Here is a 24,304-nt window from a genome sequence, read left to right as displayed (position 1 = left end):
AAGGGAGGGTGACGTTAGTGGTGAAAGGAACGGAGTATGTTTTGCCTCTGATATATTTTTAAAGCATGAAACTACAGTATTTCAAATGTTTGGAAGTTCATTTCACTTGTTACTTTTCAGGCTGTATATTTTATGTTGAAACAAAGAATTTTCTAACTGTACCATATTGTTTGAAAGAAATTAAAATTTGAGCTTTTTATTCAGTATTAGTAATTGCTGTACCTTACTGAAAGAAACTACTCTTAAGCTTGACACTGTAAACAGGTGACAAATGAAATATTTACCTACTTAATAGAAATTTGTCTCTTTTTTTTGGCCAGATGATAAAGCATCTACATCCTTACGTTTTGGGGTTTTTTTTTAGATTTTACTTATTTTTTTTTATTTATTGAGAGAGAGACAGCGAGAGAGGGAACACAAGCAGGGGGAGTGGGAAAGGGAGAAGCAGGCTCCCCGCTGAGTAGGGAGCCCCATGCAGGGCTCGATCCCAGGACATGACCTGAGCCAAAGGCAGACGCTTAACGACTGAGCCACCCAGGTGCCCCATCTTTACTTTTAATATTACTATGAAAAATAGTTAAGCATTAGATAGATTCTGTGGATAGAGTTAAAAAGTCTGTCATATAATGTTAAGATGTGTTAGGTAAGATCATAGTAAAATTGTCATGAGGAATTGTTTGAAGATGATGATTTAAGAAAATCTTAACCCCCTTACTTTCACATAACTGTATAGACTTCATGGCAGGCTTTATCCCGTATTAGTGATAATCATTTATGTTTACATTTTAGATTTTTTTTTTAAGATTTTATTTATTTATTAGAGAGATAGAGTGTGTGCGCACAAGCAGAGGGAGGTGCAGAGGGAGAGGGAGAAGCAGACTCCCCATTGAGCAGGGAAGCCCAACGTGGGGCTCAATCCCAGGACCCTGAGATCATGACCTGAGCTGAAGGCAGAGGCTGAACAGACTGAGCCACCCAGGTGCCCCTAAAGTTTTATGTTACCTTTGCTGAGAGTGTATAACTTGAATTTTTAAAATAAAATATATTTTGTTTAGTCCATGAATGACCTAAGAAACTGCTTTGAATTTTTCCTACAAATAATTTGAAGAAAGTAATAAAAAAGTTAAAATACATGGGGGAAATCTTTCTTGGAGTAATTACTACCTCTAATTTTTAAAGAAAAAAAAAAAGCCTGACTTTTAAAAAAGTTTCACTGAGGTATAAATACATACAATAGGGGCGCCTGGGTGGCTCAGATGGCTGGGCATCTGCCATCGGCTCTAGTTAAGTCCCATTGTCCTGGGATTGAGTCCCACATGTGGCTCCAGGCTCAGTGGGGAGTCTGCTTCTCCCTCTCTCTCTGCCTCTCCCCGTGCTCGTGTTCTCTCTGTATCTCTCGGTCTCAAATAAATAGAATCCTTAAAAAAAATTGTTAAGAAAATAAATACATACGATAAACTACACAAATTTAGAGTGTACAATAAGTTTTGACATGTATACACTCGTGAAACAGTCACCATAATTAAGATAATGAACATATCCCTCCCAAAAGTTTCTCTGGGTCCCTCTTTGCCTTACTGCTTACCCCTAGGCAACCACTGATCTTATTTCTGTCACTGTAGATTAGTTTGCACTCTCTAGAATTTTATGTAAACAGGATCATAGAGTATGCAGTCTTGTTTTTCTGCTTTCACTCAGCATAATTTTGAGATTTATTCATGTTATCAGTAGTTCATTACTCTTTATTGCGAAGTAATATTCCATTGTATGGATGTACTACAGTTTACCCATTCACCTGTTCATAGACATTTGGGTTGTTTTTAGTTTATGGCTATTACAAACAAAGCTGCTATGAATATTTCTTTATAAGTCTTTACATGAATATATGCTTTCATTTCTCTTGGATAATTTCTTAGGAGTAGGAGGGTTGGGACATAAAGTAGATATGGGTTTAACTTTTAAAGAAATAGGAAACTTCCAAAGTGCTTGTACCATTTTTATAGTCTTACCAGCAGTGTATTAAAGTTCTAGTTGCTCTGTTTCTTCACCAAGTTTGTCATCGTCAGTCTTTTAAAAATTTTGAACATTCTAGGGGACACCTGGGTGGCTCAGTCGTTAAGTGTCTGCCTTCGGCTAGGTCATGGCCCTGGGGTCCTGGGATCAAGTCCCACATCGGGCTCCCTGCTCCTCTGGAAGCCTGCTTCTCCCTCTCCCATTCCCCTGCTTGTGTTCCCTCTCTCCCTGTCTCTGTCAAATAAATAAATAAAATAATCTTAAAATTTTAAACATTCTAACAAGCATGTAGTGGAATTTTTTTTTTTTAATATTTAAAGATTTTATTTATTTATTTGAGCACAAGTAGGGGGAGCTGCAGGCAGAGGGAGAAGCAGACTCCCCACTGAGCAGGGAGCCTGATGTGGGGCTCAATCCCAGGACCCTGGGATCATGACCTTAAGCGAAGGCAGATGCTTAACGACTAAGCCACCCAGGTGCCCCCATGTAGTAGAATCTTATTGTGGTGGTAATTTGCAAATGATGTTGAGCATCATTTCATGTACTTACTTACCATCTGTATATCTTTATTGATGAAACATCAGTTCAGATCTTTTGCATGTATATACATATATATATATATTATTTTTGTGTGTGTGAGAGAGTGTTCAAATGTGAGGGGGTAGGTGCTGAGGGAGGAGAGAGAGAATCTTAAGCAGGCTCCTTGCTCAGCACAGAGCCTGCTAACAGGGCTCGATCTCATGACCCCGAGATCATGACCTGAGCTGAAATCAAGAGTCAGACACTTAACCAACTGAGCCACCTGGTGCCCCTAGAGTTTTTCTAATTAAAAAAAAAAAAAATTGTAACAGTAAATAGATACTAACCTTAAGCCACTAAATTACAGATTTTCTTTTCTAGAATTCAGCATACAATTGAAATAAAATGACAACCTCCTGGAGTGATCGGTTACAGAATGCAGCCGATATGCCTGCTAACATGGATAAGCATGCCCTGAAAAAGTATCGGCGAGAAGCCTATCATCGGTAAGTATTCTGTCTATTTAATCCTCAAAACATCTCTACAGCAACTCGTAATTACTCATTTGTTTCTAAGCTAGAGGAAAGAGGAAATACTTGGTATTTTATACTTACTCAATTTGTTTGTCTTTATGCTACATACATTTGGCTATGATGTAAGATATTTATCAGTGGAAACAAGGGCCAGAATTATGCAATGAAGAGAGATCATCTAGTATACATCAGGTGTCGTAATTGTATTTAATATGTCATAGCCTGAATGCTTCTGACTCATTTAGAATGATATTTCCTGGAAAATTTTAGACTGCACCCTACTTTCTTCATATGGTAGAGTGCAATCTGAAATAATAGAAATAGTAGGAAAAACAGCTTCAAGGATTTAAATTTTTAGATCATTTAAAACTTTTTTTTTCTTTTTTCTTATTGTGGTAAAATATACATAACATAAATTTGTCATCTTAACTGTTTTTAAGTGTATACTTCAGTGGTAGTAAGTATATTCACACTGTTGTGTGCAGCCATCACCAGTATCCATCCCCATAACTTCATTTTGTACAATTGATACTATATTAAACAATAAGTCTCCGTTCTCCCCTCCTCCAGCCCCTGCCAACCAACCACCATTATATTGTCTGTCTTTATAATTTTGACTACTCTAAGTACTTCATATAAGTGGAATCATACAGTATTTGTCTTTTTGTGACAACCTTAGCATAATGTTCTCAAGGTTCATCCATGTTGTAGCATATTGCAGAATATCCTTTTAATGTAAAATTTGGGTTCTTGAATTCTTGCAGGAATTTGCTTTTGTTAGTTAAAAAAAATTTTTTTTTAAAGATTTTATTTATTTGACAGAGGCAGCGAGAGAGGGAACACAAGCAGAGGGAGTAGGAGAGGGAGAAAGCAGGCTTCCCGAGGAGCAGGGAGCCCGATGCGGGGCTCGATCCCAGGACCCTGGGATCATGACCTGAGCCGAAGACAGAGGCTTAACTGACTGAGCCACCCAGTTGCCCCTGTTAGTTAAAAATTTTTAATAGAAACCATTTAAAAGGAAATTATCTTAGTTTTATAGTTAAGGCAATTTGTAGAATATTCTGTTTCTGGGGCTTTTTATTAAAGACATTTATTGGAGTTGGTAATTTATCATTGGTTACTATGATGATCACTTGTCATAAACTACATTGTATGTGATGCTTTAGAATTCCCTTTTTAGAAGAAGCTAAATATTTTTAGTTAAGTAAATAAACGTCTAACTTCCGGCTTTTTTCTTGCTAATATTAGTCTTTAAAAATGATGGTCATGAGTCATTAAGAAACTGGTTTTCAGAAGGTATGACTGTTGATCTTCTTCCGTTTCCTTATTATGGTTGTTGAGTCTTCTAGGCTGAGGATAATCATTGGGCCAAACCCTTCATTGGAATAGTTTTGCTGTATGGTCAGAAGATAGGCTGAGCTGCTCAGGTGTTACAGTGGCTTGAAGGAGGCAAGTTAGACAATTATCTCCTAAATAGTTTCTTGTTTAACACCTAGAATCTGACAGTGATCAAAATAGATCAGAATTTGTATCTACCATATCCAACAATGGAACAATTAGATTTTTCATCTGCTCTCCATGTTTGTACCCAGGATGCTGAAGTCAGGTATTTGTTTTTTTCCTTTATTTTGATGATTATAGTGTAGAAGAATTTCTGTAAGTGAATTGGTTCTTTCTTTATGAATGCAGCTTATGAATTCAGCAGTGGTTTTTATCATGTTGAACTGAAATTTGATAAGTAATTGGGCTTGTGAATTTTTGGTTAAGCAGTCTCTTGCCTTATTTTAAAAGACATTGCAATCACTTTGTCTTTGAAGTTCTTTATATATTTACCCCACCCCAAATTTTTAATTGAAATTTACACTTCCAAAGCCATACCAGTGGTTATTTAAACTTGTTGAATAATAGTTTCTTCTCTAATCAGAGTTTTAAATTATATATGTTTAAAGTTAATAAAAAGGAACTGTAGTACCTGTAGCTTGGCACATTGATAGAATTAAAAGTGGTTATGATTTTTTTTTTAATTTCAAATAAAAAACAGGTATTAGGTTTTATACAGAGAGAGACTGCCAGGTTGATAAAGTTTAATTTCTTTGTCACTTAACTACTTATGGATATCACATGAATGTCATTCAGGTTTTTAGTTGTGTCATTGATTAAGCTGAATTAACCTGTCATTTTAGTTTGGATTCTCATATTCAAATGGATAAGTTAAGGGGTGCCTGGGTGGCTCAGTTGGTTAAGCGACTGCCTTCCACTCAGGTCATGATCCTGGAGTCCCGGGATCGAGTTCCGCATTGGGCTCCCTGTTCAGCAGGGAGTCTGCTTCTCCCTCTGGCCCTCCCCCTTCTCATACTCTCTCTCTCATTCCCTCTCTCTCTCAAATAAATAAAATAAAATCTTTAAAAAAAAAATAAGATTTCAGTAGCCATCTTACAAATTCAAAATCACATGGAAAATATAGGTCCTCGGGAATGTCAAGGAGCTGTGTTCCTTAAATAATCTACAGATGGCATATATCTTGTCAGAATAAGACGAGTGAGGTAGAGTTATCAGAACTGTTAAACTTTTTTTCCTATTATATCATTCTAATGTTTTGATTAGTATTTCACATTCCTAAGGAATGACAAATGAAGATTCAGGGGCTGGTAAGGTTTTTTTTTAGCCTATTTATTTTGCCTAAAACATTAGGTCTATAGAATACTATGCAACAATAAAAAGGATTGAACTATCGATACAACTTTGCTATAGCAAGAAAATTATGCTTAGTTAATAAAGCCAATCTCAAAAGGTTGCCTAGTATATGATTCCAACTCTATAACATTCTTTTTTTTTTTTTTTTAAGATTTTATTTATTTATTTGAGAGAGAGAGAAAGAGCACAAGAGGGGGAAGCAGGAGAGGGAGAAGCAGACTCCCTGCCGAGCAGGGAGCCCGATGCGGGACTCGATCCCGGGACTCCAGGATCATGACCTGAGCCGAAGGCAGTCGCTTAACCAACTGAGCCACCCAGGCGCGCTCTATAACATTCTTGAAATGAGAAAATTCTGGAGATTGAGAGCAGAGTAATGGTGGCAAGGGTTTAGGGATTGGGGCGGGTACAGGGTGGTGGGCATAGCTGTAGAACAATGGCACAAGGAATCCTTGTGACTGGAACTGTTTTGTGTCTTGACTCTAGTGATGATTACACAAAGGCTCTACATACATGAAAGCTTGTAAAACTGGTGAAATCTGAATAAAGTTGGTGAATTGTGTCAATATCAATCCCCTGGTTGTGATAATGTACTATATTTATGCAGGGTATTTTCATTGGGGGAAACTAGGTGAATGGTAAGGGGGAATCTTTCTGTATTATTTCTTACTACTGATATGAATCTGTAATTATTTCACTCTAAAAAGTTAAAAAATTCAGTCACATGCCCTTTTTTTTTACATCATAGGTATTCTTTGTGTCTTCTAGATATAAGTGCTTTTCATAATGCGTGGTGATACAAATTTATGGAATACAAATTCTCTAAACTTTATTGTTCAGAAGAAGATAGTGGCTCCTAAAACATTCTGTTTGTTTCTCTGCCACCATTCCCTATATGCTTCTTCCAAAAACCTGCCTTAAAGTAAAGTAGAAAAGGGGTGGTGGTGACAAGGGAGAGAGAGAAGAGATAGCAGATCTTTGATTTAATGAAATCGTGTAATAAACACAGTTTGAGGAAATGTTACTCATATTTAGATAGCATATTTCACCTTCATAGACTCTTTGTGTAGAGCTTCTTTTATTCAAAGTAATGTCTGAGAGATAGATTCATCCATATTTTTGTGTGTATCGGTAATTTGTTCTTTTTTATTACTATGTGGCATTCTGTGGTATCAGCATACCACAGTTTATTCATCCATTTTCTGTTTATGAGCCTTTGGGCTTTTTTCAGTTTTTAGCTATTAAGTATAAGGCTGCTACAGACTGAGAAAATATTTGTAAGTCACCCATCTGATAAAAGACTTGTATCCAGAATGTATAAAGAAGTTTAAATTCAACCCAATGAAGAAATGGGCAAAAGACTGATTCTTCACTACACAGGATATATGGATGGCATAAAAACACATGTGTAACATCAGTAGCCATTAGAGAAGTGCCTTAAAACTACAGTGCATATGCCTATTACAGTGGTTAAAATAAAACAATACTTGATATTATCAAGGATATGGAGCAACTAGAACTTTCATACATTGCTGGTAGAAAGACAAAATGGTATAGCCATTCTGCAGAAACAGTTTGGTAGTTTATTATGAAGTCAGAGACACTTAGCATGTGACCCAAAATCTTACTTCTAGATGTTTGCCCTAGATAAATGAAAACTTACGTTCACTCAAAAAACTACATGAGTAATGTTTATACTATTTCTATTTATAATTGCTTCAAACTAGAACCAACCCAATTATCCTTCAACAGTAAAATGCAGTATACCTACAGTGAAATATAACTCAGGAAGGGGCGCCTGGGTGGCTCAGTCGTTAAGTGTCTGCCTTCAGCTCATGTCATGATCCCAGGGTTCTGGGATTGAGCCCCACATCGGGCTCCCTGCTCAGCGTGAAGCCTGCTTTCTCCCTCTCCCACTCCCCCTGCTTGTGTTCCCTCTCTCACTGTGTCTCTCTCTGTCAAATAAATAAAATCTTAAAAAAAAAAAATATAACTCAGAAAAAGGAACAGACTATTGATGACACAGCAACCTGGATGATTCTCAAGGACATAATGCTGAGTCTAAGAAGCCAGTCTTGGGGCGCCTGGGTGGCTCAGTCAATTAAGCGTCTGCCTTCGGCCCAGGTCATGATCCCAGGGTCCTGGGATTGAGTCCCGCATTGGGCTCCTTGCTCAGCGGGGAATCTGCTTCTCCCTCTCCCTCTGTCCCTTCCTCTGCTTGTGTTCTCTCTCTGACAAATAAATAATATCTTAAAAAAAAAAAAAAGACAAAAAAAGAAGGCAGTCTCAAAAGGTTGCATACTGTTGGAATATATTACATTCTCAAAGACAAAACTATATAGTGATGGAGAACTGATCAGTAGGTTCTAGGAGTTGCCAGAGGAGGGGAAGTGTGTTTTTTGGGCTGATGGAACTGTTTTGATTTCAGATTGTGGTGGTTCTTACATGAATCTGTAAATGTATTAAACTTCATAGACACATACACCCCAAAAGTTCAATTTTATTGTATTTTAATTTGGGGAAAAAGAATAATGCTGCTATATACATTCTTGAACATGTCTTTGGTGGATATATGCACTCTTTGCTCTTGGTTTCTACCAAGAATGGAATTGCTAGGCCATAGGTTTATTGTTTAGTTTTAGTAGATACTGAAAAATAATTTTCCCAAGTGATTGTTCTGATTTACAGTTCTACCTATAATGCATGAGAGCAGTGTCACCAATGCTGTAATATTAATGTTTTGGATTGTATATTTAATTTACAAGTTACTCTGGTGGATATGTAATGCATCTCATTTTGATTTTAATGTGTATTTTTCTGAAGAATAATTAGGTTTAATACCTCTTCATATATTAACTAGCCATTTGGATATCGTCTTTTGTGACGTGCTTATTTAAGTCATTTGCTAATTTGATTGTCTTCTTACTTGTCTTTATATATATTCTTTTTTTTTTTTTAAGATTTTTTATTTATTTGAGAGAGAATGAGAGAGAGAGCACATGAGAGGGGGGAGGGTCAGAGGGAGAAGCAGACTCCCCGCTGAGCAGGGAGCCCGATGCGGGACTCGATCCCGGGACTCTAGGATCATGACCTGAGCTGAAGGCAGTCGCTTAACCGACTGAGCCACCCAGGCGCCCATATATATTCTTTTTTAAAAACCCAGCTTTTTAAAGCTTATGTTATAATTCATATAACATAAAGTGGTAGTATACAATTCAGTGGGTTTTTTGTTTTTAAGATTTTATTTATTTATTTATTTAACAGAGAGAGAGAGTGAGAGAGCACAAGCTGGGGGAACAGCAGAGGGAGAGGGAGAAGCAGGCTCCCCACTGAGCAGGGAGCCCGACATGGGGCTCGATCCCGAGACCCTGGGATCATGACCTGAGCTGAAGCCAGATGCCTAACTGAGCCACCCAGGCGCCCCTACAATTCACTGGGTTTTAGTATATTGATAGAGTGGTATAATAACCATCACCACTGTCTAATTCCAGAACATTTTCATCACCCCAGAAAGAAACCCTGTACTCATTATTACTCACTCCCCATTCTCTTCTCTCTCCAACCCTTGGCAACCCTGTCTCTATGGAATTGCCTATTCTGGACATTTATGTAAATGGAATCATACAGTGTGTGGTCCTCTTGTGTCTAGCTTCTTTTACTTAGTATAACATTTTCAAGGTTCATCCTTGTTGTAGCATGTATCAGTACTTTATTCCTTTTTATTGCTAAATAATATTCCATTGTATGGATATATCACATTTTGTTTCCTTAGTGGACATTTGGGTTGTTTCTGTTTTTTGGCTTTTATGAATAATACTGCTGTGAACATTTGTATATGTTTTTGTACATACTTTGTAGACATGAGATATTTATGATTTTTCCAGTTTTTGTCTGGCCTTTTATTCTCAATAATCTTTTGATGAACAGATGTTCTTAACTATAAAAATTAATTTTTTATTGAGATAAAATTCACATACCATAAAATTTACACTTGTATACAACTCATTGGCTTTGGTATATCCACAAGATTGTGCAGTCATCACCACTAATTCCAGAACATTTTCATCAATCCGAAAAGGAATCCCTTACCCACTAAAAATAACTCTTCATTCCTTCCTCCTTCAGCCCTTGGTAACCACTAATCTACTTTCTGTCTGTATGGAATTGACTGTTCTGTACATTTCATATAAATGGAATCATATATGGTATTTTTTGTATCTGGCTTTTTCACTTAATATAATGTCTTCAAGATTCATCCATGTGCTGCGTGACTCGATACTTAATTCCTTTAATGGCTGAGTAATATTCCATTATATGGATATATACCACATTTTGTTTATTCTTCTGTTGCTTAGTATTTGGATTGTTTCCATCTTTTGGTTGTTATGAATAATGCTACTATGACCATGGTGTTGTACAAGTTTTGCATGGACATGTTTTCAGTTTTTTAGGCTATATATCTAGCAGTGGGATTTGCTGGATCATGTAGTAACTTTATGTTTAACTTATTTTGAAGAATTGTCAAACTGTTTTCCCATGTAGGTGCATCATTTTACATTCCTGCCAGCAGTTGATGAGGGTTCTAATTTCTCCACATCCTCACAGTAACACTTGTTATTTGTTATTTTTAAGAGCTGTCTTAGCATATGCAAGTAGTGGTATCTCATTGTGATTTTGATTTCCATTTTCCTTATGATTAATGATGTTGAGCAATTTTTTTTTTTTAAGATTTTATTTATTTGAGAGAGAGAGAATGAGTGAGAGAGAGCACACACATGAGAGAGGGGAGGGTCAGAGGGAGAAGCAGACTCCCCGCTCAGCAGGGAGCCCGATGCGGGACTCGATCCCAGGACTCCAGGATCATGACCTGGGCCGAAGGCAGTCGCTTAACCAACTGAGCCACCCAGGCATCCCAATGATGTTGAGCAATTTTTAATGTTTTTGTCATTTGCTTATCTTCTTTTGAGAAATGTCTATTCAGATCTTTTGGCCATTTCTTAGGTTTTTTTTTTTTTTTTAATTGTTGAGTTGTATAAGCTCTTTATATATTCTAGATACCAAACCTATGCCTGCTACACGATTTTCAAATATTTTCTCCCATTCTGTGGATTGTCTTTTCACTTCCCTGGTAGTGTCATTTGAAGCACAATTTTTTTTTTAATATTGATGAAGTCCAGGGGCGCCTGGGTGGCTCAGTCATTAAGCGTCTGCCTTCAGCTCAGGTCATGATCCCAGAGTCCTGGGATCGAGCCCCACATTGGGCTCCCTGCTCAACTGGGAGCCTGCTTCTCCCTCTCCCACTCCCCCTGCTTGGGTTCCCTCTCTCGCTGTGTCTCTCTCTGTCAAATAAATAAATAAAATCTTTAAAAAAAATTGATGAAGTCCAGTTTATCTATATTTTTTGTTGCTTGTGCTTTTAGTGTTATATTTAAGAACCATTGCTTAATCTTAAGTCACAGAGATTTACACTTAATGTTTTCTTTTGAGAGTTTTAAAAAATTTATTATTTTTTTAAGATTTTATTTATTTGACAGAGGGAGAGAGGGAGAGAGCAAGCACAAGCAGGGAGAGCAGCAGGCAGGGGAGAAGCAGACTCCCCGCTGAGCAAGGAGCCTGACGTGGGGCTTGATCCCACGACCCTGAGATCATGACCTAAGCCAAAGGCAACCGCCTAACTGACTGAGCCATCCAGGTGCCCGAAAAGTTTTATAGTTTTATGTTTTATATTTAGGTTTTTGATCCATTTTGATCCAATTTTTTTTTAAAGATTTTATTTATTTATTTGAGAGAATGAGATAGAGAGAGCATGAGACGGGGGAGGGTCAGAGGGAGAAGCAGACTCCCTGCTGAGCAGGGAGCCCGATGTGGGACTCGATCCCAGGACTCCAGGATCATGACCTGAGCTGAAGGCAGTCGCTTAACCAACTGAGCCACCCAGGCGCCCCAATCCAATTTTTTTATATGGTACAAGATGGGGGTCCAAAATCATTCTTTTGCATGTGAATATGCAGTTATTCTGGCACTATTTATTGAAAAGACTATTCTTTCCACATTAAATGATCTTGATACCCTTGTCAAAAATCAGTTGGTCATAGATGTGTATGTTTATTTCTGGACTCCCAGTTTTATCCTATTGATCTGTTTGTCTTTCCTCAGGTCAGTACTACACAGTATTGTCTTTTTTTTTTTTTTTTTTTAAAGATTTTATTTATTTATTTGAGACAGAGAGAATGAGAGAGACAGCACATGAGAGGGGGAAGGGTCAGAGGGAGAAGCAGGCTCCCCGCCGAGCAGGGAGCCCGATGCGGGACTCGATCCCAGGACTCCAGGATCATGACCTGAGCCGAAGGCAGTCGCTCAACCAATTGAGCCACCCAGGCGCCCCTAGACTCTTTTTTTTTTTTTTTTTTTTAAGATTTTATTTATTTGACAGAGAGAGAGATAGCGAGAGCAGGAACACAAGCAGGGGGAGTGGGAGAGGGAGAAGCAGGCTTCCCGCTGAGCAGGGAGCCCGATGTGGGGCTCACTACACAGTATTGTTATGACTTTGTGTTGAGTTTTGAAATGATGATGTGAGTCCTTTGGGTTTGTTCTTCCTTTTCAAGATTGTTTTGGCTATTCTGTGGTCCACCTATGTACATAAGAATTTTAGGATTATCTTGTTAATTTCTATAAAAAAGCCAACTGGGATTTTGATAGGGATTATATTGAATCTGTATATTAATTTGAGGAGTATTGCCATCTCAGCAATATTAAGTCTTCTGATTGATGCATATGGGATATCTTTTCATTTATTTAGATCTTCTTTAAGCACTTTCAACAGTAATTTGTAGTTTTCAGTGCATAAATCTATTTCTTTTGTTACATTTATTCCTAAGTATTTTATGATTTCAGGTGCTATAGTAAATGGAATTGTTTTCTTAATTTTGTTTTTGGATTATTCTTTGCTAGTTTATGGAAATATGACTGGTTTTTATATACGGATTTTGTATTCTTCAACTTGGTTTATTGCCTCTAATAGTTTTATGAATTCTTTAGTGATTCTATATATAAGATCATGTCATCTGCAAATAAGAATAGTTTTACTTCTTTACCAGTTTGGAGGCCTTTTTTCTTGCCTGATTCTGGCTAGAATGTCCAGTACAGTGCTGAATAGAACTGGTGAGAGTAGACATCCTTTTCTTTCTTTCTTTTTTTTTTTTTAAAGGATTTTGCATATTTTATTTTATTTTTTAAAAATATAAGTTCAATTATTTAACATATAATGTATTATTTGTTTCAGGGGTACAGGTCTGTGATTCATCAGTCTTAAGTAATACCCAGTGCTCATTACAACACATACCCTCCCCAATGTCCATCACCCAGTTACCCATCCCCCCACCCACCTCCCCTCCAGCAACCCTGTTTGTTTCCTAAGATTAAGAGTCTCTTATGGTGTGTCTCCCTCTCTGGTTTCATCTTTTTTTTTTTTTTAATTTATTTATTTGACAGAGAGAGACATAGTAGGAGAGGGAAACAAGTAGGGGGAGGGGCAGAGGGAGAAGCAGACTCCCTGCTGAGCTGGGAGCCCGATGCAGGGCTCGATCCCAGGCCCCTGGGATCATGAGCTGAACCGAAGGCAGCCGCTCAACAACTGAGCCACCCAGGAGCCCCTCTGGTTTTGTCTTTTCATTTTTTCCTCTCTTCCCCTATGATCCTTTGTTTGTTTCTTAAATTCCACATATGAGTGAAATAATATAATTGTCTTTCTCTGACTGACATATTTCGCTTAGCATAATACCCTCTAGTTCCATCCACGTCATTGCAAATAGCAAGATTTCATTTTTTTGATGACTGCATAATAATATTCCATTGTATATATATACCACATCTTCTTTATCCATTCATCTGTGGACATCTAGGCTCTTTCCATAGTTTGGCTATTGTGGACATTGCTGCTATAAACATTGGGGTGCAGGTGCCCCTTCAGATCACTACATTTGTATCTTTGGGGTAAATAGCCAGTAGTGCAATTGATCGGTCACAGACCTCCTTTTCTTTTGCCTCACCTTAGGAAGAAATCTTACAGTCTTTTATCATTAAGTATGATGTTAGCTGCAGGTTTTTCATAGCTGTCCTTCATTAGGTTGTGGAAGTTCCTTTTTATTGTTTGAGATTTCTTTCTATTCCTAGTTTGTCGAATGTCTTTGTCATGAAAGGGTGTTGGATTTTGTCACATGCCTTTTTGTGTCTATCGAAATGATCATGTAATTTTGTACTTTGTTGGATTTGGTTTGCTAGTATTTTGTTGAGGATTTTTTGTATCTACATAAGGGATATTGTTCTGTATTTTTCTTTTCTTGTAATGTCCTATCTGGCTTTGGTATGAAGATATAATACTGGCTTGGAGCGTCTGGGTGGCTCAGTTGGTTGAGTATCCGACTCTTGGTCTCTACTTAGGTCTTGATCTCAGGGTCATGAGTTTGAGCCCCATGTTGGGCTCCATGCTGGGCATGGAGCCTACTTCAAAAAAAAAAAAAGATGTAATACTGGCTTCATAGAATGATCTGGGAAGTGCTCCCTCTTCTTCCATTTTTGGGAAGAGGTTGATAAGGATTGTTGTTAATTCTTTAAACATTTGATAGAGTTCACCAGTGAAGCTGTCAGTTTTCTTTTTTTTTTTTTAAGATTTTATTTATTTATTTGACAGAGACACAGCGAGAGAGGGAACACAAGCAGGGGGAGTAGGAGAGGGAGAAGCAGGTCTCCCACAGAGCAGGAAGCCCGATGCAGGGCTCGATCCCAGGACCCTGGGATCATGACCCGAGCCGAAGGCAGACGCCCAACGACTGAGCCACCGAGGCGCCCCTCAGTTTTCATATTTGTTGGAAGATTTTTTTTATTACTGACTTAATCTTATTATTGATCTATTCAGATTTTCTATTTTTATTATTATTATTACTTATTATTGATCTATTCAGATTTTCTATTTTTTTTTTGAGTCAGTGTTGGTAGTTTGTGTGTTTCTAGGTAATTGTCCATTTCATTTCTGTTACCTATTATGTGGGCATACAATTGTTTATAGTATTCCCTTATATTTGTTTTTATTTCTTTAAGGTCACTAGTAATTCTCTGCTTTCATTTCTGATTTTAGTAATTTGAGTCTTTTTTTCCTTCATTGTAATAGCCAAATGTTGTTATATTGTTGAAACCAGCCTTTGTTTCACTGATTTTTTTCCACCAGTGTTTTTCTGTTTTCTTTTGTTTATCTTTGCTCTGATCTTTATTGTTTCCTTCCTTCTGCTTGTTTTGAGTTTAATGTGCTCCTTTCTGATTTCTTAAGGTTTAAGGTTGGGTCATTGCTTTGAGATGTTTCTTCTTCTTCTTCTTCTTTTTTTTTTTTTTTAGATTTATTTACTTATTTTAGAGAGAGAGCCATGTGTGAACAGGCAGAGGGAGAGAGAGAATCCTCAAGCAGACTCCCCTTTGAGCACAGAGCCTGATGTGGGGCTCAATCCCAGGACCCTGTGATCATGACCTGAACTGAAATCAAGAGCTGGCTGCTTAACTGACTGAGCCACCCAGGTGCCCCTCTTCTTTTTTAATAAATGCATTTTAATGCTATAAATTTACCTATCAGTAAGCTTTTGCTGCATCCCCTAAATTTTGATACGTTTTGTTTTTGTTTTGAGTGATCTCTAAGAATTTTCTGTTTCCTCTTGTGATTTCTTTTTGACCCATTGGTTATTTAGAAATGTGTTGTTGAATTTTCACCTATTTGTGAATGTCCCAGATGCTTTTTGCTGCTGATTTGTGCCTAATTCCATCATATTTGGAGAACATATTTTGTATGATTCAGTCCTCTTAAATTTACTGAGGTTTGGTTTACGGGCTAACATGTAGCCTATCTTGTATAATCTTCTATATGTACTTGACAAGAAAGTATGTTCTGCTTATTTTGGGTGGAGTATCATAGAGATGTCTTTTTTTTTTTTTTTTTTAAGATTTTATTTATTTATTTCCAGAGAGAGAGAGTGTGAGAGTGAGAGCACAAGCAGGGGGAGCGGCAGGCAGAGGGAGAAGCAGGCTCCCCGCTGGACAAGGAAACCAATGCGCGGCTCGACCCCAGGACACTGGGATCATGACCTGAGCTGAAGGCAGACACTTAACTGACTGAGCCACGCATTCGTCCCCACAGAGATGTCTTTACCTTTATTTGTTATTTTCACTGAGTACACATTCTTACACATATTTTTGAAATCATGAGTTCTAATTGCTTCTGATTCCAGTTTCTCCAAAGAAGGTTCCTTCTTGTTTACTTTCATTCCATGAAATTATCTGTTGTTCTGTAGCAAGAACCCTGGCTCTTCACAACATCAACATATTTACTCATTTGCTCAATCTGATAATACATCTACAGTAGTTTCTTAATTGCTTTGCTCATACCATAACAAACTTTTAAATAGTTCAGGATTTGTTTGCGGTACTTCTCCTTTCTTACTTACCCTACCAGTGACTAATGGTATATAATCAAATGCTGTTTTTTGTTTTTTTGTTTTAAGTTATTTGGATTAGTTATTTCCTGCTGTTCTTCTATACAGTGTGGTTAGGGTAGTTGTATGCAGTATAATTAGGTTCATTTGTTAGTTTGTTTTTTAGTTGTGTTTTTTTTTTTTTTAAGATTTTATTTATTTATTTGACAGAGACATCACGAGAGAGGGAACACAAGCAGGGGGAGTGGGAGAGGGAGAAGCAGGCTTCCCGCTGAGCAGGGAGCCCAAAGCAGGGCTCAATCCCAGGACCCTGGGATCATGACCCAAGCCTAAGGCAGACGCTTAATAACTGAACCACCCAGGCACCCCTGTTGTTTTTGTTTTTGTTTTTTTCTTTCCATCCTTACTGATTTAATTGTATTATCATTTAATATAATATATATTACTACCTAATAATACATCCTGTTTCATCACATTATATCTGTTATTAAAGTTAAAATTATGCAAAAGGTGGGGCGCCTGGGTGGCTCAGTTGTTAAGCGTCTGCCTTTGGCTCAGGTCATAGTCCCAGAGTGCTGGGATCGGCCCGCATCGAGCCCCGCATCGGGCTCCCTGCTCCGTGGGGAGCCTGCTTCTCCCTTTCCCACTCCCCCTGCTTGTGTTCCCTCTCTTGCTGTCTCTCTCTGTCAAATAAATAAATAAAATCTTAAACAAAAAATTATGCAAAAGGCATATCAAAAGTGTCACTCTCATACATACTCCTCGAGTTGGAGACTAATAAACTTTGGATTTGTTTTATTTATCTTGCTTGGGATTCATTTGAGTTCTTGATACTATGCTTGTCTTTAATTGGTTTCCTAAATTCTCAGTCATTATCTTTTCATATATTGTCCCTACTCTATTGTCTTTATCCTCTCCTTCTGAATTCTGATAAACATACGTTAGACGTTAGCACTATGTCCTCTCTTCTCTCATTCTTTCTCTTGTATTTTCCGTCCTTTTTTCTCTCCGTGTTACATTCTCGAAGGTATTTCAGACCTACCTTTTAGTTTACTAATTCTCTTTTTAGTTGGGTCAGAGTTTCATTTTGGAATCTTTTATCAAATATGCTGTGTTACTTTTTATAGTTTCCAGTTATTATAGGAAACATTTAAATCTTAAAGAACTTTGGTTTAAGAGTCAAGACCTGAAGTACATCCTGGCTCTATTTCCAACTCTCTCCTTTCAAGGCTTTTTAAAAGAGAATTTTAATTGTTAATGCATCTATTCAGAAGTTAAACCATTTCAGTTCAATATGATAATCCCAAATTTTAATCTCTTAATTATTTTTTAACAGTGTTTAAAAATATTTAGGTGACATCCAAGTAAATTCTTACTGTATAATATTCAGGAGTACAGAAATACAGACTGAAATGTCTGTTCAGTCCCTCTTCATTTACCTTATCACCCTCACTCCTCTCTCTTAGGTGATTAGTAGTTTGGAGATCATCTTTATAGTCCCTTCTCAATACATTTTATTTATTTATTATTTATTTATTTAGATACTTCCTCAACTCTGTATTTCATTAACTCTGAACTGAGTCTAGGTTTTTTCATACATCATAATGTCTGCTATGCTGCTCTTCATTCATAGTTACTCTTCTGTTGAAATGTTATCCACTCACTCTTTTCCTTTTAGCCTGATTAATACCTGCTAATCCTTTAGCATGGTGGTTAAGAGCCTGGGCCTTACGTTAGCATTTTGCATTATTCCATTTAATTTCGTTTTCTTCTTTTTCTTTTTTTTTTTAAGATTTATTTATCTGAGAGAGAGCAGGAGAGAGAGAGAGCAGGGGGAGGGGCAAAGAGAGAGGGAGAAGCAGACTCCCTGTTGAGCAGGGAGATGGTCCTGAGGCTCCATCCCAGGACCCTGGGATCATGACCTGAGCTGAAGGCAGAGAGAGGCTTAACTGACTGAGCCACCCAGGTGCCCCGCACATTGTCAGTTTAAAAAAACAACTTGGGCATTTTGCCCTTCAGTAAGACTTAGCCAAGAGAATATAGATGCATCTCTTTGTTGTACATATCTCTAATACTATAATTACACACTTTTTAAGCTTTGTGCGTGGGTCTCCTCCATTAGACTTCGAACACTTTAAAATCAAGGACTGCCATGTTCATCTTTGTATTATAGGTACCAGGCACATAGAGATTCAGTGAATATTTCTTGACTATATGAATGGAGTTTGAAAGATCTAATCATCTCAGTGCTTTATCATTTGCATAGGAAGCTCATGTAAATGTGTATACCCTTTGTTCAAGTGAGAATTGTTGTTTTCCTTTCTCTTTGCAAGTAGTAAAGCCTTAAACTAGTAATTACATTTATTTCCACCACACTGAGCCACATACTGAAAATCCCGGGAAGCCATGGGAAATTGGCAGTTTTAAGCATTATTCTTCCATATTGTTTGTATTCTGTATTTATGGAATTTGGGTTGAGGAGAGTCTATGAAAGTCCTTCATCTTCATGTACAATTTGAAAACGGGATTTTTTTTTTTTTTCTATTTTTAAAGATTTTTATTTATTTATTTGACAGAGAGAGACACAGCGAGAGAGGGAACACAAGCAGGGGGACTGGGAGAGGGAGAAGCAGGCTTCCCGCGGAGCAGGGAACCCGATGCTGGGCTCGATCCCAGGACGCTGGGATCATGACCTGAGCCGAAGGCAGACACTTAATGACTGAGCCACCCAGGCACCCCGAGAACGAGATTTTTAAAAAAGTATTTCCCAAGAGATGTTTTGGTGAGATAATGCTTGACAAGCAACCCAGTTGCTTTCCTGTACCCCCACATCTGAAGTTATAATAGTTCTTTGAGTACTCAAAAATGACAGACAACAACCCTACCACATGTTACCTGTCTTCTGTAGATAAAAAATATGAGGTTTAGGGTAAGTAACTTATTCAAGGTTCCAGAGCCAGAAAGTGGAGAAGCTAGAATTTAAACCTAGTTGCTCCAGGGCTCATTCTCCTTCCATTATACAGTACTGCTTTTCTAAATAAACTGAAAATAATTCTAGCTTGAAATTTATAGTATTTAGATAGTGCTTTATTTTAAAAAAAATTTTTATTCAAGTATACTTAACGTACAGTGTTATTTTTGTTTCAGATATACTGCTTTTAGTTATGGTAACTACACATTTTAATAGCTAATAGAAACCTTATTAGTAAAATATTTAGGTGATATTTAAAGAGAATTTTTTTAATTCAAAGTTTTAATTCGTGTAGTATTTCTTTAAGGTATGTATATTTTTAATTTGAATCACCATTAGCAGGATATACTTGTCATTTCAGTGTTCTTAGACTTTAGCACACTTGTTTATTTTTCCCCTTGTTGCATAATCCCTATACATTATATTGGTCAGGAGGTAAGAATGTTGCAGATGTTTTTCTTTCAAACTTCCAACTTGCTTTGAGATTTGGAATTAACCTTTAGAATGTTCTGGATTTATCCCGCATATGCCAGAGATCTGTAAATTTCTTTCCACATGAGCTGAAATTTTCAGGCAATTGAGTAAAATATTTGTGAACACAGATGTTTTCTTTAAAAGCAGTTAATGATCAGGAAAAAAGACCTCAGTGTGGAAATACTTTATGTTCCTCCTGTAATATGATCGGTATATAAATACTTCCTTCTTCTGTAGTTCACATTGTTCATTTTCTAAGGGAGGAAATAACTTAATTGAGAATTAAAACATAGTGTTATTTATCCTGTTGATTTTTTTTTTTCCCCTCTTCCAGAGTAAACTAAAAATGATTTGGACTGACTAGGGTCGCTCCATTCTGTGAAACTCACATTGTTTGCGTACTGTTGGCAGGCCTCATTAGGGGGTAAATTTGCTTTTTCTGTGTGTTTGCCAGTAACGATTCCTGTCTCTTAGGGGAACTTGCCATTTGGATTGTCGCCTTTCTAAACTGGCCAGTCTTAAACATTTCAGACCATTAGTTATTTTTTCTACCCTCTAGTTTTTTTTCTATTATTCTTAGGTTTTTAAGTATTTAAAGCTGAGGTTATTAGTCACTGAGATATTGCCTGGTTAGGGTTCGGCATTGTGCCCGAATTTGTTGGGCCTCTCAGGGCCTGAGTTCTCTGTGCTTTAACAAATGAGCTACAGTTCTCAAGAGATCAGTGAAGCTTGTTTGTTGATCCTGTATTCTCATCCAGAGGAAGTAGATCTTTGAGAATGTCTAAGGAAGGGTGAGTTTATTATTCTTTTTCCTTCGTTTTTCTCAGCAAAGAGATGTTCTAGTCATCTGTGAATTGGAAGATTAATAAGCAGTTTTACCAGCCCAACAGGGAAGGTATAAGGAGAGATTAAAAGAAATTTAGCTGAAAGCTTACATTGTTAATGTTTTATTTGTAATCTACTGTAAAGTTACTATTGCTGTTTTGAAAGACAGCATTGAGGATGGATGCTCCTAGTAGAAATTTAGTGAGCTTTAAGCACCGTGTTTACTCTGTGGTAAACTTATTTTGTTTTTCTGTAGAAAGTATTTATGAAGATTGGAAACAAACAGTGGTGTCTTACCAAAGAATTTTACATAGAAATGAGTGAAATTAAAACCTCAAAGGCATTTTCAAATAATTTGTACCTTTGGAAAATGGTGTGAAAGATTGAGTGAAAAGCAGCTTGTGATTTTGTTTCTTTCTGGGAAGTGTAAGCAAAAAGTAATTTTGAGTAGAATCCACTATTCTTTTTATTTGGCAATATAAAATAGTTTTGTGTTAAGGTTTTTATTGTCCTTTTTTTTTTTAATGATTGTCTCTTATACCTCAGTCTGGATTGTTATGGGAATTCTTTTTGTTACCACTCTAATAGGTGACATGAAGTTTAATGATTGCATACTATTTCATTCCTAACCTTCAAGCATAACTAGACCTGGTTAATTTCAGAGAGACATTCCCTTTGATTAAGTAGGACATAGATCTAAAAAAAATTTTTCAAAGATCAGTAAAATTTTAATTTTGATTTTCTGGAAGCTCTTAATTCTTTTTCTAATTCTTGGTTCTATTAGAAATTTTGAAGTAGTTTCAGAGCCCCATTTTTATAATTTCTTTTAATCTAATAATGTATTGATTGTGAGCAAGACAAAATTGGCCCATTTTCCTGCTATTTTAAACCTCATTAGTGAATAAAGAGAACAACCATGGACGTAATAATTCTGTATTATTTTTAGACCTCTCATGTTATCACTAGAATTTTGAACTTTCTTAAATGTAAAAATTATGAAAGGACTGCCTCTTTAGGGTTTGTATTTTTTCGTTCCTTTAAGCACTGGCTATAAACCTGTAGTTGTTAAACAATTTTTATGATTAAGATGATCACACACGTTGGTAATATTTCTCAGTCTTGTACACATAATTGTTTTTTTAATTTTTATTTCTTTATTTCTTTTTTAAAGATTGTATTTGACAGAGAGCGAGGGAGCACAAGCAGGGGGAGCGGCACAGTGAGAGGGAGAAGCAGGTGCTGAGCAGGGAGCCTGATGCGGGGATTGATCCCAGGACCCTGGGACCATGACCTGAGCCAAAGGCAGCTGCTTAACCCACTGAGCCACCCAGGCACCCCCACATGATTGTTTATAAAGCTGGTTTGTAGATTTAAGAACTATATTTCTAGGTGCAGTCAAAATTCTTAGAAAGTAATTAGTGCTAATTTTTCCCCTATGGTAAAGTATGTGTTAGAATTGGTTAGTTAGAAAGAGATCTGTATAAACCAAAGGATACCGTAAGGGCTAAGATACTCTTTTAGCTTTATTTCTAGGAGCCACTGGGGCAATTCCCATACTGTCTGAATAGATACATGAACAAGTTCATTTTTTTTAAGATTTGCTTTTATAATTGCCCATGTATTTATTTTTTAAAAGTAAGCTCTACCCCCAATGTGGGGCTTGAACTCACAACCCTGAGATCAAGAGTTCCACGCTCTACTGACTGAGCCAGCCAGGCACCCCTGAGCAAGTTCAGTTGAGATGCATGGATCATATAAATGAAATCAGTTAGATTTTATTTTCCTTTGCTATCTTTAGAAATAAATGGATAAATTTTGTACTTTGTATGAAAAGAATTCTAATATTCACAATTTATGTATGTGTGATATTTGGACATGTAGTATAGTCTTTCATTTGATATCTATGAAATATTTTTCTAATAGTAATAGGAAAAGATTGTTACTACAGTTAAATCACCAGAAATTATACTTGAGTCTTACGTAAACTTATGGTAATGGAGACAGTGTGGTATTAGTGTAAGGATAGACGTATACAGATCGTGAAACCTAATAGCAAATTCATAGACCCAGGCATATATAGTCAATTGATTTTCAGCAGTGAGGCCAAGGTAATTCAATGGATGGAACAACTGAACATTCATATAGAAAAAAAAGTGAACCTCGACCTTTACCTCAAACCATATATAAAAAATAACACAAATGGATCCTAGACCTAAATATAAAAGTAAAAAGTAAAGTGTAGGTGAAAATCTTTGTGAACTTGAATTAGCTAAAAATTTCTTAGGTAAAATACATAACATGAAAGTCAAAATTGATCACTTGTGTTTCATCAAAACAACTACAATAAAAGCAAAACTGCTCTGCTATTTGAAAGACACCATTAAGAAAATGAAAAGGCAAGCCACAGACTGGAGAAGATATTTTCAATACATATATATCTAATAAAGGACTTACATCCAAAATGTATGAAGAATTCTCACAGCATAATAATAAGACAAACAAACCCAGTTTAAAAACGGGCAAAAAGGGACGCCTGCGTGGCTCATTTGGGTAAGCATCTGCCTTCAGCTCAGGTCATAATCCCAGGGTCCTGGGATCACGTCCCGCATCCGGCTTCTTGCTCAGCCGGGAGCCTGCTTCTCCCTCTGCCTGCTTCTTCCTCTGCCTACCAATCCCTCTGCTTGTGCTTTCTCTTTCTCTCTCTCACAAATAAATAAAATCTTTAAGAAAAAAGTGGGCAAAAGATTTGAATGGCTGTTTCACACAGAAAAAGATCTGGCCAATAAGTACTTGAAAAGATGCTCTACATCTTTAGTCATTAGGGAAATATGAATTAAAACCACAATAAGATACCATTGCAGACCCACTAGAATGACTAAAATTAAAAACACAGACTCCAATGTATTGCTGATGAGAATGCAAAAGAGAAAAGAGTTTGGGTAGTGCTTTTTTTTTTTAAGATTTTATTTATTTGAGAGAGAGTGTGAACCGGAGGCGGGGGGGGTTGGGGGGGGTGTGGAGGAGCAGCGGGAGAGAAAGAATCTTAAGCAGGTTCCACGCCCAGTGTGGAGCCCCAGACAGGGCTCAATCTCAGGACCCTGAGATCCTGACCTGAGCCGAAATCAAGAATCTGAGACTTAACTGACTGTGCCACTCAGGTGCCCATGTTATTGTTTATCCTTATTCAAGGGAATGTACTTGGGGAAATACAGATGCTTTAGGATATGAGTTTTATCATTTGCTTTTATTTTAAATTCTAGATTTTTTTTTTTAAGATTTCTTTTCTTTTTTTTTTTTTTTTTTAAAGATTTTATTTATTTATCTGAGAGAGAGAATGAGATAGAGAGAGAGCATGAGAGGGGGGAGGGTCAGAGGGAGAAGCAGACTCCCCGCTGAGCAGGGAGCCCGATGCGGGACTCGATCCCGGGACTCCAGGATCATGACCTGAGCCGAAGGCAGTCGCTTAACCAACTGAGCCACCCAGGCGCCCTTTTTTAAGATTTCTATTTTAGGGGCACCTGGGTGGCTCAGTTCGTTAAGCGTTTGCCTTCAGCTTAGGTCATGATCCCACGTCGGGCTCCCTGCTCAGTGGGGAGCCTGCTTCTCCCTCTCCCTTTACTGCTCCCCCTACTTGTGCACGCTCACTTGCTCTCTCTCTGTCAAATAAATAAAATCTTTTAAAAATTTTTCTTTATTTTATATATCTAGAGAGTATGCGCGAGCCAGGGGAGGAGCAGAGGGAGAAGGAGAGAGGCATAGAAGCTGACACCCTGCTGAGTGCAGAGCCTCTCTGTCTCCGGGCTGGA

At 37.3% G+C, this 24,304-nt stretch overlaps 1 protein-coding gene across 5 annotated transcripts in view; it reads left to right on the top strand.

The window, feature by feature from the left end:
* The window catches only part of NT5C2 (5'-nucleotidase, cytosolic II), a 137,348-nt gene that overhangs the window by 56,358 nt on the left and 56,686 nt on the right, over positions 1-24,304 (top strand). For 3 of the 5 annotated variants that reach the window (XM_021700116.1, XM_021700117.1, XM_021700114.1), the window contains exon 2: positions 2,914-3,038. In XM_021700116.1, coding sequence (XP_021555791.1) covers positions 2,938-3,038 — 101 coding nt within the window. In that variant the 5' untranslated portion in view covers positions 2,914-2,937. Of the gene's footprint in view, positions 1-2,899; positions 3,039-4,483; positions 4,672-24,304 lie in introns of those variants that run through there. The other 2 variants (XM_021700115.2, XM_021700118.1) reach the window with 2 other exon arrangements.

This window comes from Neomonachus schauinslandi, chromosome 6 (genome assembly GCF_002201575.2).
Source record: "Neomonachus schauinslandi chromosome 6, ASM220157v2, whole genome shotgun sequence".
In the NCBI taxonomy this organism is placed as follows: domain Eukaryota; kingdom Metazoa; phylum Chordata; class Mammalia; order Carnivora; family Phocidae; genus Neomonachus; species Neomonachus schauinslandi.
Note: the sequence above shows the minus strand (reverse complement) of the source record. Positions and strands in the feature narration are given on the sequence as shown.